This window comes from Macrobrachium rosenbergii, chromosome 51 (genome assembly GCF_040412425.1).
Source record: "Macrobrachium rosenbergii isolate ZJJX-2024 chromosome 51, ASM4041242v1, whole genome shotgun sequence".
NCBI lineage: Eukaryota > Metazoa > Arthropoda > Malacostraca > Decapoda > Palaemonidae > Macrobrachium > Macrobrachium rosenbergii.
This window is the reverse complement of record NC_089791.1, coordinates 13238376-13252693: the sequence shown is the minus strand read 5'-3', so window position 1 is coordinate 13252693 and position 14318 is coordinate 13238376. Positions and strand designations below refer to the sequence as shown.

The following is a 14318-nucleotide window of genomic DNA, read 5'->3' as shown; positions in this document are numbered from 1 at the left end:
GGGAAATCGGTCTTGTCGGATATTATGCCGTCAATACATTTTCTGAATCGGCCTAAAATAAGAAATGCTCACCGTGAATGTCGTACAGAACTACAAAGAACATCAATACCGCTGCTCCCGTTAACTGTCATGAACAACAAACCAGCAACTTTTAGCATAACGAAAATTTGGATGGATTATTATTTTGGAAGTGTTATATTTCACTTAGTTACAACAATATTAGTAAAACATTTCCTCTTCAAAATAATGAATTTCTATGAATTCATTTATGATTTCGCTACTATTTCTTCTCGCTCGAAAGAATGTTAAATGTTAATGTTTTTTTTAATCATATGAAAGAAATGACATTTTTGGATCAAATAATGATTTAAAAGTACAGGTCCGCCGGATACTTTCAGGAGAATTCGTGGTTCTTGGCTATAACAGGGAAGAATACATCTTACCGCAAATAAGTTGACATTACAAGGTCACTGCAATAAACGTCCCGCTTTTTCTGCTGAATATATCGCATTATGAAATCGTATGAAACAATGGCAGTATTTCACCGTCACAAATTTAGCAATATTGTAATCGGAAGTCAATAAATAACTTCGTCTATATAAGGCGCTATAGTTATTTATCTGAAATTCTAGTAGAGAAGGGAATTCACTGCACTAAGCAGATTATGTTTGACAATTAATCAGCAGATGTCAGCCTTTTTTAAATACGGAAAATGTAATATTGCTCAACGATCCATCACCTAGCGGACCAATGTTAAAATCTCGGTCCCTTTTGACGCTATTCATCACACAGAGATAACTCGGAGAGATAACGGCTGACAAGGCAACACCAGCGGACGGAGGGTGGTGAAATGTCTTTTGGAAGACCGGGGAGCACTTGAGGATGCGGCCCAAGTACCGGTCATACTTCGTATACCTGTACTGAGATTACCTGTTACTTTCCTTTCAGGCCTCGCCCCTTCCATCACCTTGAGTACGTTCCGAATAAGCCTACCTTGTATCAGGAGAATCTAAAAATCAATTCTGAATGACTGGTTTAGTATCAGAAAACGGGCATGACAACAAGGATGGTCTCTGGCGCCGAATATTCATGACTTACCTCTCATGAATGTCACAACTTAACTGAGACGGACTTGAAAATGTAATGCTTTTTTTTATTGCGTCCTACGAACTTTCACGATAGGCTGCTGATTTAGAGTCCTATAAAATGTGACGGTAGTATAAAAATGTATACATGTATCTACTTCCATACAAGCATGAGTGTGTATATATGCTTAAAAAAAATCACAGTAGATGCACGTGACTTCAGTGTATAAACTTGAATCCCACAAAAATGACAGGCGGAAGTTCAGTACCAAGGTTTTCACGTGTATATATATATATATATATATATATATATATATATATATATATATATATATATATATATATATATATATATATATGTGTGTGTATATATATATATATATATATATATATATATATATATATATATATATATATATATATATATATATATATATATATAGTGTAAAGGAATTTTCTTGTGTTCTTTCTTTCCTTTCCAGAGATGAAAGAAAGATGTTTCATTAGTAAAGTATAGTTTAGAGAAAGTTAATATTCCAGCAGTAAAGTTGTTTTCCTTCGACTTGCTATTTATTTTTACTGTTTACATACATACATATTTGCACACACACACACACACACACACACACACACACACACACATATATATATATATATATATATATATATATATATATATATATATATATATATATATATATGCAAATACGTACATGTATGTTAAAAACAGTAAAATAAAACAGCAAGTCGAAAGGAATAGCAATCCCTACTACTGAAATATTAACTTTCTCTAGAGAACATTAGGCTATAAAATAATAAAACATCTTTCTTTCACCTCTGAAAGAGAGAGAGAGAGAGAGAGAGAGAGAGAGAGAGAGAGAGAGAGAGAGAGAGAGAATGTGTCCTTCCTGTCGCATATCGCATTCCCTATCAAAATGTGCCGGGGAGGCCGAGGCACCAAGGCAGCAACGCCGTAAGGAGTAAAACGTGAAGAAAGGGTTATAAATAAAAGGTACGCACATGTTATTGAGAGGAGCCCCTAAATGTACTGTTCTTGTACAGGTGATATATACTGATAAGAGTTAACAGTGGCGTATTTGTGTAAGGAGATAAAATGATGGTACAACACCAATGGGCTTTTATAGGTATCGGTATTTGTATGTTTGGTATTGAAGTCTTGCGCCTTTAGGGTAAAAACAAATAGAAAAATTATGCGGTTTACACCTACTGGGAATGAGTCGTTTTTTTCATGAACTTTTCTGTATATGTTTAAAGAAAATCTTGTTTTTTGTTAAGCCAAAATACTATAAGAGAAAAAGAATGTCTTGTTTTAAAGAAAATCTTGTTTTTAATGACTGGTTAACTTACACATTTTCTCATCTAACAACAGACCATCAGCCGCCTTCTGAAGATGGAATGTTTTATATAGGATAATGGAAAAACATAAGCACTGAAAAAATTCTGTACCTTAAACGAAGGAAGAACTGAAGACTATCCGATACAGCTGACCTCTTTGGCATGATCAAATTCGAGCATTACGGCAGGAATTTTATTAAGTAGTCATTTGCCTCTTGCACAAAGTCCATCCCGTATTTACTTACAAGTTGTCAGAGTTAAGGAAGTAGATTACATTTCCCCTGAAAAAAACAATGTTTTATTTGAATGTTAATACAATTACTAACGTTTATCTAGTGATGACTGTATCCCAAACACTACTGTAGTCATTACCATACGTACCTTGTTAAGTTACACTTTGAATTGCAGACACGAGAAACGTTCCAATTACTATTGCAAAGAAGAGATACTCTTCATGCTAATGTTCAAGCTCTATCATAAGCCACTCGAATGAAACTGATAACTAGTTCCAAATCACAAAATCTCGAAATAGCCGTTAAACTAAATTTTCTTTAACAATATTTGGATACAGAAAGCAGTATAATGATAAATTGTCTAAAGAAATATTTTCAGGCAAAAGCACCCAATAACATGACTTTAAAATCATTGTAAACCAATACAAAAATACATAAATAACAAAAATATAAGTTACAGCTAAAAGGATTAAAGGAGCATGATTAAAGAAAGGAAATGATTAAAAAGTAAAAACTGGATGTCGCCCTCTAGAAATGATTTGAGAGAGAGAGAGAGAGAGAGAGAGAGAGAGAGAGAGAGAGAGAGAGAGAGAGAGAGAGAGAGTCAGTAGCTATTACAGAAATGAAAGAAACTACACACGACGAATAACGTGCAGCCAAGTTTCTGTACCTATTGTATCTAAATGCGAAAATAATTCGCTCTCTTTCGTTACGCCTAAACAGGAGCCATCTCTCGTTGGAAGAGTCGGTAGAGTTCTCGGGTAGCACTCTGCTAGGCCCGAGTTCGAGTCTCCGGCCGGCCAATGAAGAATTAGAGGAATTTATTTCTGGTGATAGAAATTCATTTCTCGGTATAATGCGGTTCGGATTCCACAATAAGCTGTAGGTCCCGTTGCTAGGTAACCAGTTGGTTCTTAGCCACGTAAAATAAGTCTAATCCTTATTTAATCCTTCGAGTCAGCCCTAGGAGAGCTGCTAATCAGCTCAGTGGTCTGGCTAAACTAAGGTATACTTAAGGAGCCATCTCAGAAAGACATTTTTACGCAAATAGCTTTGCTATTCATTCGTATTAAGAATAGAAGAGCTCATTCAGACACAAATAGATCTACTATTCGCGTGAGTAAGAAGAATAGCATAGAGCCATTCAGTCGCAAATAGCCCTGCAGTTGAAAAGACCAACTTTATTTTTAAAAATTTTTTTTTTATCCCTCGCGTGAGTAACAACATCTTGTAACGGCTATTGGTTACTCTGACTGCCTTCTCAGTTACACCCAGCGTGTATCCTACCCAAATCACAAGCTCAGCTCACCTTGCTGAGCTCAGCTCAATACTGTCGACGGATGACGATGATGATGATGATGGTGATGATGATGTTGAGACGCTGACAAATGTTTCCGGGGTATTATTTACTGTACCTTTCCTTTCAGTCATTTACTTGTCATAATTCATGAATGAGAGTTAGTTTTTTTTAACCATTTCTCGTGAAATATTAGCTGTGTCAGTTGATTTCTATCTGTCTATTTATCTGTTTATCTATGTATATTTGTGTGTGGCTATATATATATATATATATATATATATATATATATATATATATATATATATATATATATATATATTTTCGTATATATATTGTTCTAAGGTTTATATATTATATTAGGCTTTTGTATTTAATTTATCAGGAAGTATATATATATATATATATATATATATATATATATATATATATATATATATGTATATATATATATATATGTATATTTTTCTTCCTGATGTATTAAATAACAAAAACCATAGTATATTATATAAACCTTAGGGACAATGCGAGAAGCTCTTATTTTGTACTGCTTTTGTTTATTCATATAAAAATAACTTCAATAGTAAACCTTTGGAAAAGCAGAAGAATTCCAAGTTTTAAAAAATGTTTCGGATTTGTTTGTTGAACTCTACACAACTGAAACGACATAAGTCTAACACTTGGTAATGTACAGAGAAATTCGCAAAAGCTCACATAATAATAACGATGATGATTATGAATCTGAAACAGCCATTTCCTGATTAATACCGCAAACTGGTGTGTCATATTCCACATTCTATGTAGTTATACTATGCGACCAGTTCACACGAACATGCAAATTTTATAACAATAGTAACCCCGTTTAGAAACTCGGGTGTGTGTGTGTGTGTGTGTGTGTGTGTGTGTGTGTGTGAGAGAGAGAGAGAGAGAGTTAAACTCCAGTCAAGATAGCAAAGTCTCCTTCATGCGCGCGTACTTCTATTGAACGAGAGGAAAATGAAGTCAAGAAAAATTTTTGAAGTCCGCACTACGCAGACAATCCAAAGTGCCCAGGTGCCCCAGAAGGCCTTAGCTGCACTCCCCAACTCCACGCTCCTTTATGCCTATGCCCTTATGTCCGTCCGCTCCCTAGAAGTGCGGGTGGTGGACGGCGGCCGACCTCTTATTTCTAAAGGTGTGAACAGTAAATATTTAGTCACAGAGGTACTTACACGCCCACCCACATCCGAGACACGCTGTTCCAGACCTTATTTCACATGCCCTCAAGGTCAACATTCCTTTAAAGGCACTGAAGTAATGGTCGTTTTCTTTTTTTTTTTATTTCTTCCGTCTCCTTTGTACAGTAACCGATGTTAAACGGGAAGAGAAAAATGCTGCTAATTGCACTGGTAAAATAAAAGACGAAACAACTGTAACAGATTTAAATAATGTTTAAAATATATGTTACGCGGAAATTCAAACACGAAAGTTTCTTTCACTTCAAACTCTGGTGAGTCTTAACAGAAATGCTAGAAATGAGCATAGAGAGAGAGAGAGAGAGAGAGAGAGAGAGAGAGAGAGAGAGAGAGAGAGAGAGAGAGAGAGATCTTTAAAAGCAACATTAGAAAAAAGTGAAATAGCTGTCTTCACCAATGGTGCGAACATGAAAGGTCCCTCAAACAATGGCATCTATTCACCCAACAAGTCGCGTTGATTTTGGAGGTACTTACTTGGTCTGGCACCATATAATTAAAACAATCAGTCCAAGCTGATAGAGCGTGATTATAGCAAACCCGCTGTAATACTTATATGCAAGATCCAGTCATATTCACACAACTCCAAAATCTTTCGGCTTCAAGAAAATAGAGCAGAAAAATGCTTTCCCAAAAGAATTCAAGAAAAAACTGCAATTTTTGTGTAAGGCACAAATAATAATCATGAAAAATAATCGGATTTCAGCTGGTTTGGGTCATTCATTTGAAAGCTATTTATGTTGTTGGGGGCGCATCTTTCCATGGACTGTATCCTCACCCAAAACAGTAATAAAAATAAAACAATACAGCACAAGTGGTTGGATAAACCAATAAACCGTTAATCAAATGCTACGTTCCAAGGTAAAAATCCCAACCTCTATGAATGATTCGAAGGAGAAAAAGAAAAGTCAACAGAAGAATGAAACAGTTAATATCACCTTACAACAATAACGATGACACAGGTCCTTCAAGACTTCGGAAAGAAAACACTACATTAGCACTTGATTCGTTGAGGAATTTCAGAGAGAGAGAGAGAGAGAGAGAGAGAGAGAGAGAGAGAGAGAGAGAGAGAGAGAGAGAGATTTCACTCTTTCATATAAGGGCAAACCATACTTAGATGCTTATGAGCGGGCACGTGTTCAAGAAAAGCTTTCCTGTGAAATAAAGGTTGGGTTAAAGAAAAGCAAGAGAAGGTATTCATGAGCATGTGTTAATAGCGTGCTTCATAGTCCTGTGTATACGCGAAGGGAATCGAGCTTGAATGGTTGAGTGCATGTCTGAGTAAGCAAACATGATTGGAGGACCGCAAATGCGTACGTGTGTTTGTGTGAGTAAGCTTGCTTTGGATACACTCAAAAATGTGTGTAAATATATTTTCTAACCTCACTAAGCTTACTCTCTCTCTCTCTCCATTTATAAAATCGTATCACAGGAAATTGTTTAATGACTAAAAAAAAAAAAACTCAGTTACGCAAACAACCGCAAGATATACACACATTTTGACTTAATGAAACAAAAATAAAACTATTGTAAAGATCGTGCATGTGGTCTGAAATAGTTAAAAAAAAAAAAACTGGAAACATATAATACTAGCTCAACAGACTATATATATATATATATATATATATATATATATATATATATATATATATATATATATATATATATATATATATATATATATATATATATATATATATATATCGTTATACGCATTTTACCCATAAAAGCATTAAATCCCACAGTGTTAATCTTTCGGTAATGAGTGTCTTTTTTGGGATGAGGCTAATGTTGCTAGCCATTTTATTCTTCAATAGTCGACTAATCATCGGGTACACAACCCACTGCTTAGGTCAAGATGAATTTACCTGAGGTAATTAACCATATATATACGTAGTATATATATATGTATATATATATATATATATATATATATATATATATATATATATATATATATATATATATATATATATATATATATATATTTTAAAGAGTGTGGTAGTTAATATCCTTTTCCAAATGCTGGAAAAGCAAAACGTCTTTCTGCTTATGAATCCTTATTTATGAATATAAGTCTTTGCGATTCGTTTCTTACCGAAGAATGCCTTTACTGAAAGAAATCACAATCTAATCGAAATCCTCTTCGTAATAAAAAAAGTTAATTCTTCATCAGTATGCTATTGAATAAAGTGTAGGATTTTAGAAGAATGTCATTTGTTCTTTTGCTACAATAACAGCTGTGAGACTAAATTCCGTTTTTGCTATTACAGGATGAATCAACTATGCAAGGTGTGTGGGGAGCCAGCAGCAGGCTTCCATTTCGGAGCCTTCACCTGCGAGGGATGCAAGGTAAGACAGACTTGAAGTCCGTATTTCACAAGCACTTAGTGCTTGATCTCTTGTATATGTATATATTTGTGTGTGTGTTAGAGAGAGAGAGAGAGAGAGAGAGAGAGAGAGAGAGAGAGAGAGAGAGAGAGAGAGAGAGAGCTAATGGACCTTCTGTAAATTAAAGGCGCACATGAAAATTATAAATCCTCTTTATATTTAGTAATCACGTGAGCGAATGGAAGATGTTTAAATGAAAAAAAGGTAAAAGGAGGAAAATGTATAAGCTGCTCTGGATTCAGCCATTTGAGGCCTTATTATTTTCGTATGAAAATTCAATAATCACGAAAATCGTAGTAAACATATTTTCCAAAATCAGATACCCGGATATAACCAAATGTAAAAAATGGCGACACCTCCTTTACTCACAACTAACTACAAGATGTACTGCCACAACAAGGGAAAAAATGATCCAGCTTTACAGTTTAGATCTGAAATGACACACTCGACATGCACGCGCTTAATTTGGTTTGAAGATTATTAATTTTTTTTTATTAATTGATGTTCCCTTTTCAATTTATTGTTCCATTTGCAGAATCCTATTCTATAGAAGGTAGGACAAAAAATGTGTTCAAAACCTAAACCGTTGATAATAAGATGAAACTAAACTCATTTAATTGAAATACTATAGTGCTGTAAGCTAGGCATGTAATGATTATATAATGCAAGTATGAGATTACGAATAAAAAACTTTGACTACTGCATATGAAAAACGAAATAACCGAAAGACTGGAACTTCGCAGAACTAACTTTTACCAAATATGATCTCATCTCGGGAGTCCCTTCTATGGAGCTTTCCATTATTCTCCTTCCTCTATCTTCCTCGTCATCGCCCCTCTTGCTAGATGCTTGCTTTCTCCTTTCGTCTTTCCCCTTTAAGCCTTGTCCTTCCCTGTCTCTCCTTTATCCTTCTCCCTTCTCCACATCTACTGTTTCCCATTTACCCTTCTCGGAAGCAACTCCTCCACGAGATGACGTCACTTCAAGAAACTGTAAAAGCTTCGGACACTGTTGCTAAATTACCCGCCATTACATAAGTGTCTTTCATTTCACTGGCTTCAGGTTAATGCTTAAAAAAACATCAAGTTGATGTTCCGTCAAGAAAATGATATATAATAACATAATGGTTCGTTATAATAATGAACGAATAACAGAAAACGATAACCTTCAGAATGAAGTTTTTTCCGCATATTTTTGCATTCAATAGGAATTCAACTCTCTTAGAGAAGCTATCACTTATTACTCCGACCGGCCAATGCAGAATTAGAGGAATTTATTTCTGGTGATAGAAATTCATTTCTCGTTATAATGTGGTTCGGATTCCACAGTAAGCTGTAGGTCCCGTTGCTTGGTAACCAATTGGTTCTTAGCCACGTAAAATAAATCTAATCCTTCGGGTCAGCCCTGGGAGAGCTGTTAATCAGCTCAATGGTCTGGTTAAACTAAGGTATACTTAACTTTTACTCTTACAATTTCAATACCTTTCCTTCAAATGCAAAGTAATCCGACGATAAGATCTCGAACGGACCTTGTAAAAATTCAAAATGCAACTGAAAATCTTAAATCCTTTTTATATTTAGTAACCGACTGAAAGCAAGGAAAAAATTTCAAAATAAAAAAGCAAAGGGTGGAAAATACCGAAGGTGCTGTGCATTGAGCCATTTAGCGCATTAAAGACAATTACCGGAGAGCCGCCAACACGAGCTCCACTGGTAATTTGGAGGGTTCAAACTGCCTCGAAAACCGATTCGCTAATTCTTAATAATAATCATAATAATAATAATATGGACCGGTAAAAACTTCCTGTTTTTATTTTTCCAGCACCGAACAAGCAAAGGTCAATGGCAAATGATCATTCGCCCTAAACTCACAGGAAACTGCGACCACGCACAGCAGAACCATTGCGAAACGATGGGTGGATTCCCCACTACACTCCTTTTCCCACACATAGTGTTATTTGTGGGCAAATACTTTGGCAGAATACGCACTTGAGGGCAAATGTAACATACATAGTCTGTTACTGATTATCATAATTGATAATAAAGTATTAGAAGATTTTATTCGGTCTTCAACGCTACACTAGGATCATACCTACTACATACACGCACATATATATATATATATATATATATATATATATATATATATATATATATATATATATATATATATATATATATATATATATATATATATATATATATATATATATATATATATATATATATATATATATATATATATATATATATATATATATATATATATATATATATATATATATATATATATATATATATATATATATATATATATATATATATATATATATATATATATATATATATATATATATATATATATATATATATATATATTTATTTATTTATTTATTTATATATATTATAAATGTATATATAAGAGGAAGGGAAAGACCGCACCTTAGATGAAAACAATATTAATTTTTCATCTGCCACATATTAATCCTCGGAAAATAAGAAAGAGAAAAAACATGCAAGAACTAAGATAACAAACCCTACAGCAATCACCTTCCTAAAAGGCAAAGGTCCTAAAATGCTAAGTAACGGAACAAATGAAATAATTACGTGCTTGTCGGAAGTTACTCGTCCTCCAGCTTCGCGCAAATTAATTATCTCCACAGAGCAGGAATTAATTTGTATTTCACAGTTATAGTCGGTTGCATTTATGCTTTATATATATATATATACACGTATATAATATTATAATATATATACACAATATATATATCTATACACACACACACACACACACACACACACATACACACATATATATATATATATATATATATATATATATATATATATATATATATATATATATATATATATATATATATATATATATATATATATATATATATATATATATATACATATATACACACGCATACATATTTGTGTGTGTATGAGAGAGAGAGAGAGAGAGTGCATGCATGTGCGTGCATGATTAGGACTAAAAATAAACAAAATTTTCTTCTAAAAGTACAATACCTTCATATAAATCTTCTCTCTCTCTCTCTCTCTCTCTCTCTCTCTCTCTCTCTCTCTCTCTCTCTCTCTCTCTCTTCCTTCACGATCCCTTGAAATCCTCAAAGTCAGCCCGGATAATCATTCATGCTCTCAGCCCAACGACTTAATTACCCTTCATTATTAGGGTCATTAACAGTGTGTCGAGGCTCCTGCCCAGATTAATGGTGGCTGGCCTTATAAGATCGCCCGAGCGTCGTCCCCCTTTTCGGAGCAATTTGTCCCATTGTTCTAGAAAACTCTCATAGATTTAGTTGCTGGTTGGTTGGTTGGTTGGTTAGTTTTTAGTTGCTGGTTGGTTGGTTGGTTTTTAGTTGCTGGTTGGTTGGTTGGTTTGGTTGGTTTTTAGTTGCTGGTTGGTTGGTTGGTTGGTTGGTTGGCTGGTTTTTAGTCGCTGGTTGGTTGGTTGGTTGGTTGGTTTATAGTAGCTGGTTGGTTGGCTGGTTTTTAGTCGCTGGTTGGTTGGTTGGTTGGTTTATAGTAGCTGGTTGGTTGGCTGGTTTTTAGTCGCTGGTTGGTTGGTTGGTTTATAGTAGCTGGTTGTTTGGCTGGTTTATAGTAGCTGGTTGGTTGGTTGGTTTTAGTCGCTGGTTGGTTGGTTGGTTTTTAGTAGCTGGTTGGTTGGCTGGTTTTTAGAAGCTGGTTGGTTGGTTGGTGGTTTTTTAGTTGCTGGTTGGTTGGTTGGTTTATAAGTAGCTGGTTAGTTGGCTGGTTTTTGAAGTCGCTGGTTGGTTGGTTTATAGTAGCTGTTGGTTGGCTGGTTTTTAGTCGCTGGTTGGTTGGTTGGTTGGTTTATAGTAGCTGGTTGGTTGGCTGGTTTATAGTAGCTGGTTGGTTGGTTGGTTTTTAGTCGCTGGTTGGTTGGTTGGTTGGTTTATAGTAGCTGGTTGGTTGGCTGGTTTTTAGTGGCTGGTTGGTTGGTTTTAGTTGCTGGTTGGTTGGTTTTGCAATAACTCGGCCTTATGCCAGCAAGGGGTACTTGCCCTATGGTGGCATTTCAAACGTAGAATGGTGCGACAGGAATAAAAGGCCTGTTAGACCTCCGGACTTTTTTGCCATCATCAGAGACGAATCGTTTTTTCTGACGCTTAATGTTTCAATTACGTTTTAAATAATTTTCTAAATATTGCTTAATTGCTCCTATTCTATTTATGAGAATTCCGGTTTATCTGAAATGTTTTATTCACTAAAGCACTGCTAAATTGCTAATATTAGTTGTGCCTTATCTTCCGAGGACGCTTTGGTTTTCCTTGAAACTTAAGACTTTTTTTACAGGATGCTTTTAAATTCGTCGACAACGTTATAATCCTTAGACTGTCTTTTTGCAGGCTTTTTTTTATCTACAGTAAGTCAGAACATTGTACAAGAAATATTATCTTTTAAACTTTTACATTTTTCGTTTCTTGCAACTATAAAGACAACCTCTCAAAAATAATGTTTACTACCATGCTTTCCATATTCACTAGGAATGCTTGCATGGCGAAAATTTAATTTCTGATGTAAAATATATTTTTCATTCACCATTCAGATAATTAAGATGGGAAGAAGAGAGAAAGTACCCCGATATTGCAGTAAAAAAAATAATCGTCTCCCATACTGAAACAGTGAATAAAATATCTGAGAGAGAGAGAGAGAGAGAGAGAGAGAGAGAGAGAGAGAGAGAGAGAGAGAGGTGGGGGATAGGGAGAGAAAAATTAAATACCGCTGGGTAACTTTGCATATAATACCCTATTCTTGCGCATATCATGTTTCCACCCCGTCATAAAAATGTCAGCGATTTCGCACGCATGCCTGTACAATTTTCATGATTTAATTGGGGTGTACCGCTGTCACACTTCCAGAGGGACCGCTGCTGCCGTTTCTGTACTAGATGGAGCCGCACGTTTTAACGCTGCCTCCTCCTCCTCCTCCCACTCCTCCTCCTCACTCAGGCTGCGCTCTCCATGACTATCCTTAGCTATCTTGGCTTATGTGAGGCCGAATGCACAATCATCTTGCCACAGCGAGAAAAAAAGAGAGAGAATTTGCTAGTGAAACTGGCCTAAAACGAGGAGACATTTGACGCTGCCCACAAACCTGAAAGAGAGAGAGAGAGAGAGAGAGAGAGGGGCATTAATCACTATTGTATATGGCCCAAAAGAACGACAAAAGAAAAAGATTGGCAGGCCTATTTTTTAACAGCCTATGGTCCCATAATCACCCCTATCAACTTGCTGCCTGCTACGTTAACGTCGGTTGTCATGAAAAGAATAAGAAGTGACTGAGTGGTTTTTCTTTTGCCCTATCTGAAACAATGAGAGCATTTATAAAAAATAAGGAATGATGATAATAATACTGATTAATTGTAATCTGAGCAAGGTCTGACCGACGACAATATGAAATTTTTTATGCAATTTACGTTGGAAATCGGGCAATATATCAACTATTTACAAGTGCATAAATACTTGCCCATATTATGCCATATATTTACGTAAATTAATTTAAAATTAATCTTTTCTAATAAACAATACCAAAATTTCTTTCTGCAGCCCAATATTCACAACACAGCTCATGCATTTTATAACGGCCGATGAAACCTAATACGCAGGTAAAAGGAGGCGTTTACAGTTGGAAAGATTTATGCAGAAGTGGTTAATGCGTATTCACCTGGCTTCTTTCCGATCCTATCCTTCTCTTCCCCTCCTCCTTCTCTTCAACGGTCAATCACCCAGAAGAAAGAGTTCAGCGTGGCCATAAAAATTAAGGTATTAAACGTCCTCTTTAAAATTACATCTTTTTTTATCAATTTTCTATGGTTTTCAAATCTTCTCGGAAACCCTGTAGAGTTAAAACTCTGTAATCAAGAAAGATGAATCAAGTTAAGTATACCTTAGTTTAACCAGACCACTGAGCTGATTAACAGCTCTCCTAGAGAGGGCTGGCCCGAAGGATTAGATTTTATTTTACGTGGCTAAGAACCAATTGGTTACCTAGCAACTGAACCTACAGCATATTGTGGAATCCGAAGCACATTACAACGAGAAATGAATTTCTATCGCCAGAAATAAATTCCTCTAATTCTTCATTGGCCGGTCGAAGACTCGAGCGTGGTCCAGGAAAGTGCTAGCCGAGAACGGTACCGACCCGTCCAACGAGGAACGAGAAAGATGAATTAACCTACAAGAAAAATTATTACGTAATTTTGAAATATGTTCGTTCATATTACTGTCTATTACTGTCTCTCGGCACTGACCGTTCTGAATCCATGAAATTTTTCCGAAGGCTTTGAAACTCGAACACAAAATGATGACATTCATCTCGAGAACGAAGTCTTCACGAGGGTGACGGCTGGGCGTTCTTAATGGGTCACCAAATGACGTTATGACGTTGATTAATGGACCACGGGGCGCCAGTCGTGAGAAAATACCGCGAGGGCATTACACGCCTAATTTGAATACTATTGTCTTCCGCTAGAACCGAAACTAATGGATCGAAATCAACATAATTTGCTTGAAGTTACCAATGATAATAAAAGATGATAATAAAAGCTAAATCTCTCGAATTCGAAACTGTAACAAAACACGTTAAAGGAAGGTGACAGAGCATGCAATACCATTATTATTATAAAATAATAATAATAATAATAATATAATAATAATCTTGATACTTATCAA

At 35.4% G+C, this 14318-nt stretch overlaps 1 protein-coding gene across 1 annotated transcript in view; it reads left to right on the top strand.

Moving 5' to 3' along the window:
* The window catches only part of LOC136833133 (uncharacterized), a 133710-nt gene that overhangs the window by 41922 nt on the left and 77470 nt on the right, over window positions 1-14318 (top strand). The window contains exon 2 of the mRNA XM_067094801.1: window positions 7477-7555. Within this exon, the coding sequence (XP_066950902.1) occupies window positions 7477-7555 (79 nt within the window). The remainder of the gene's footprint in view (window positions 1-7476; window positions 7556-14318) is intronic.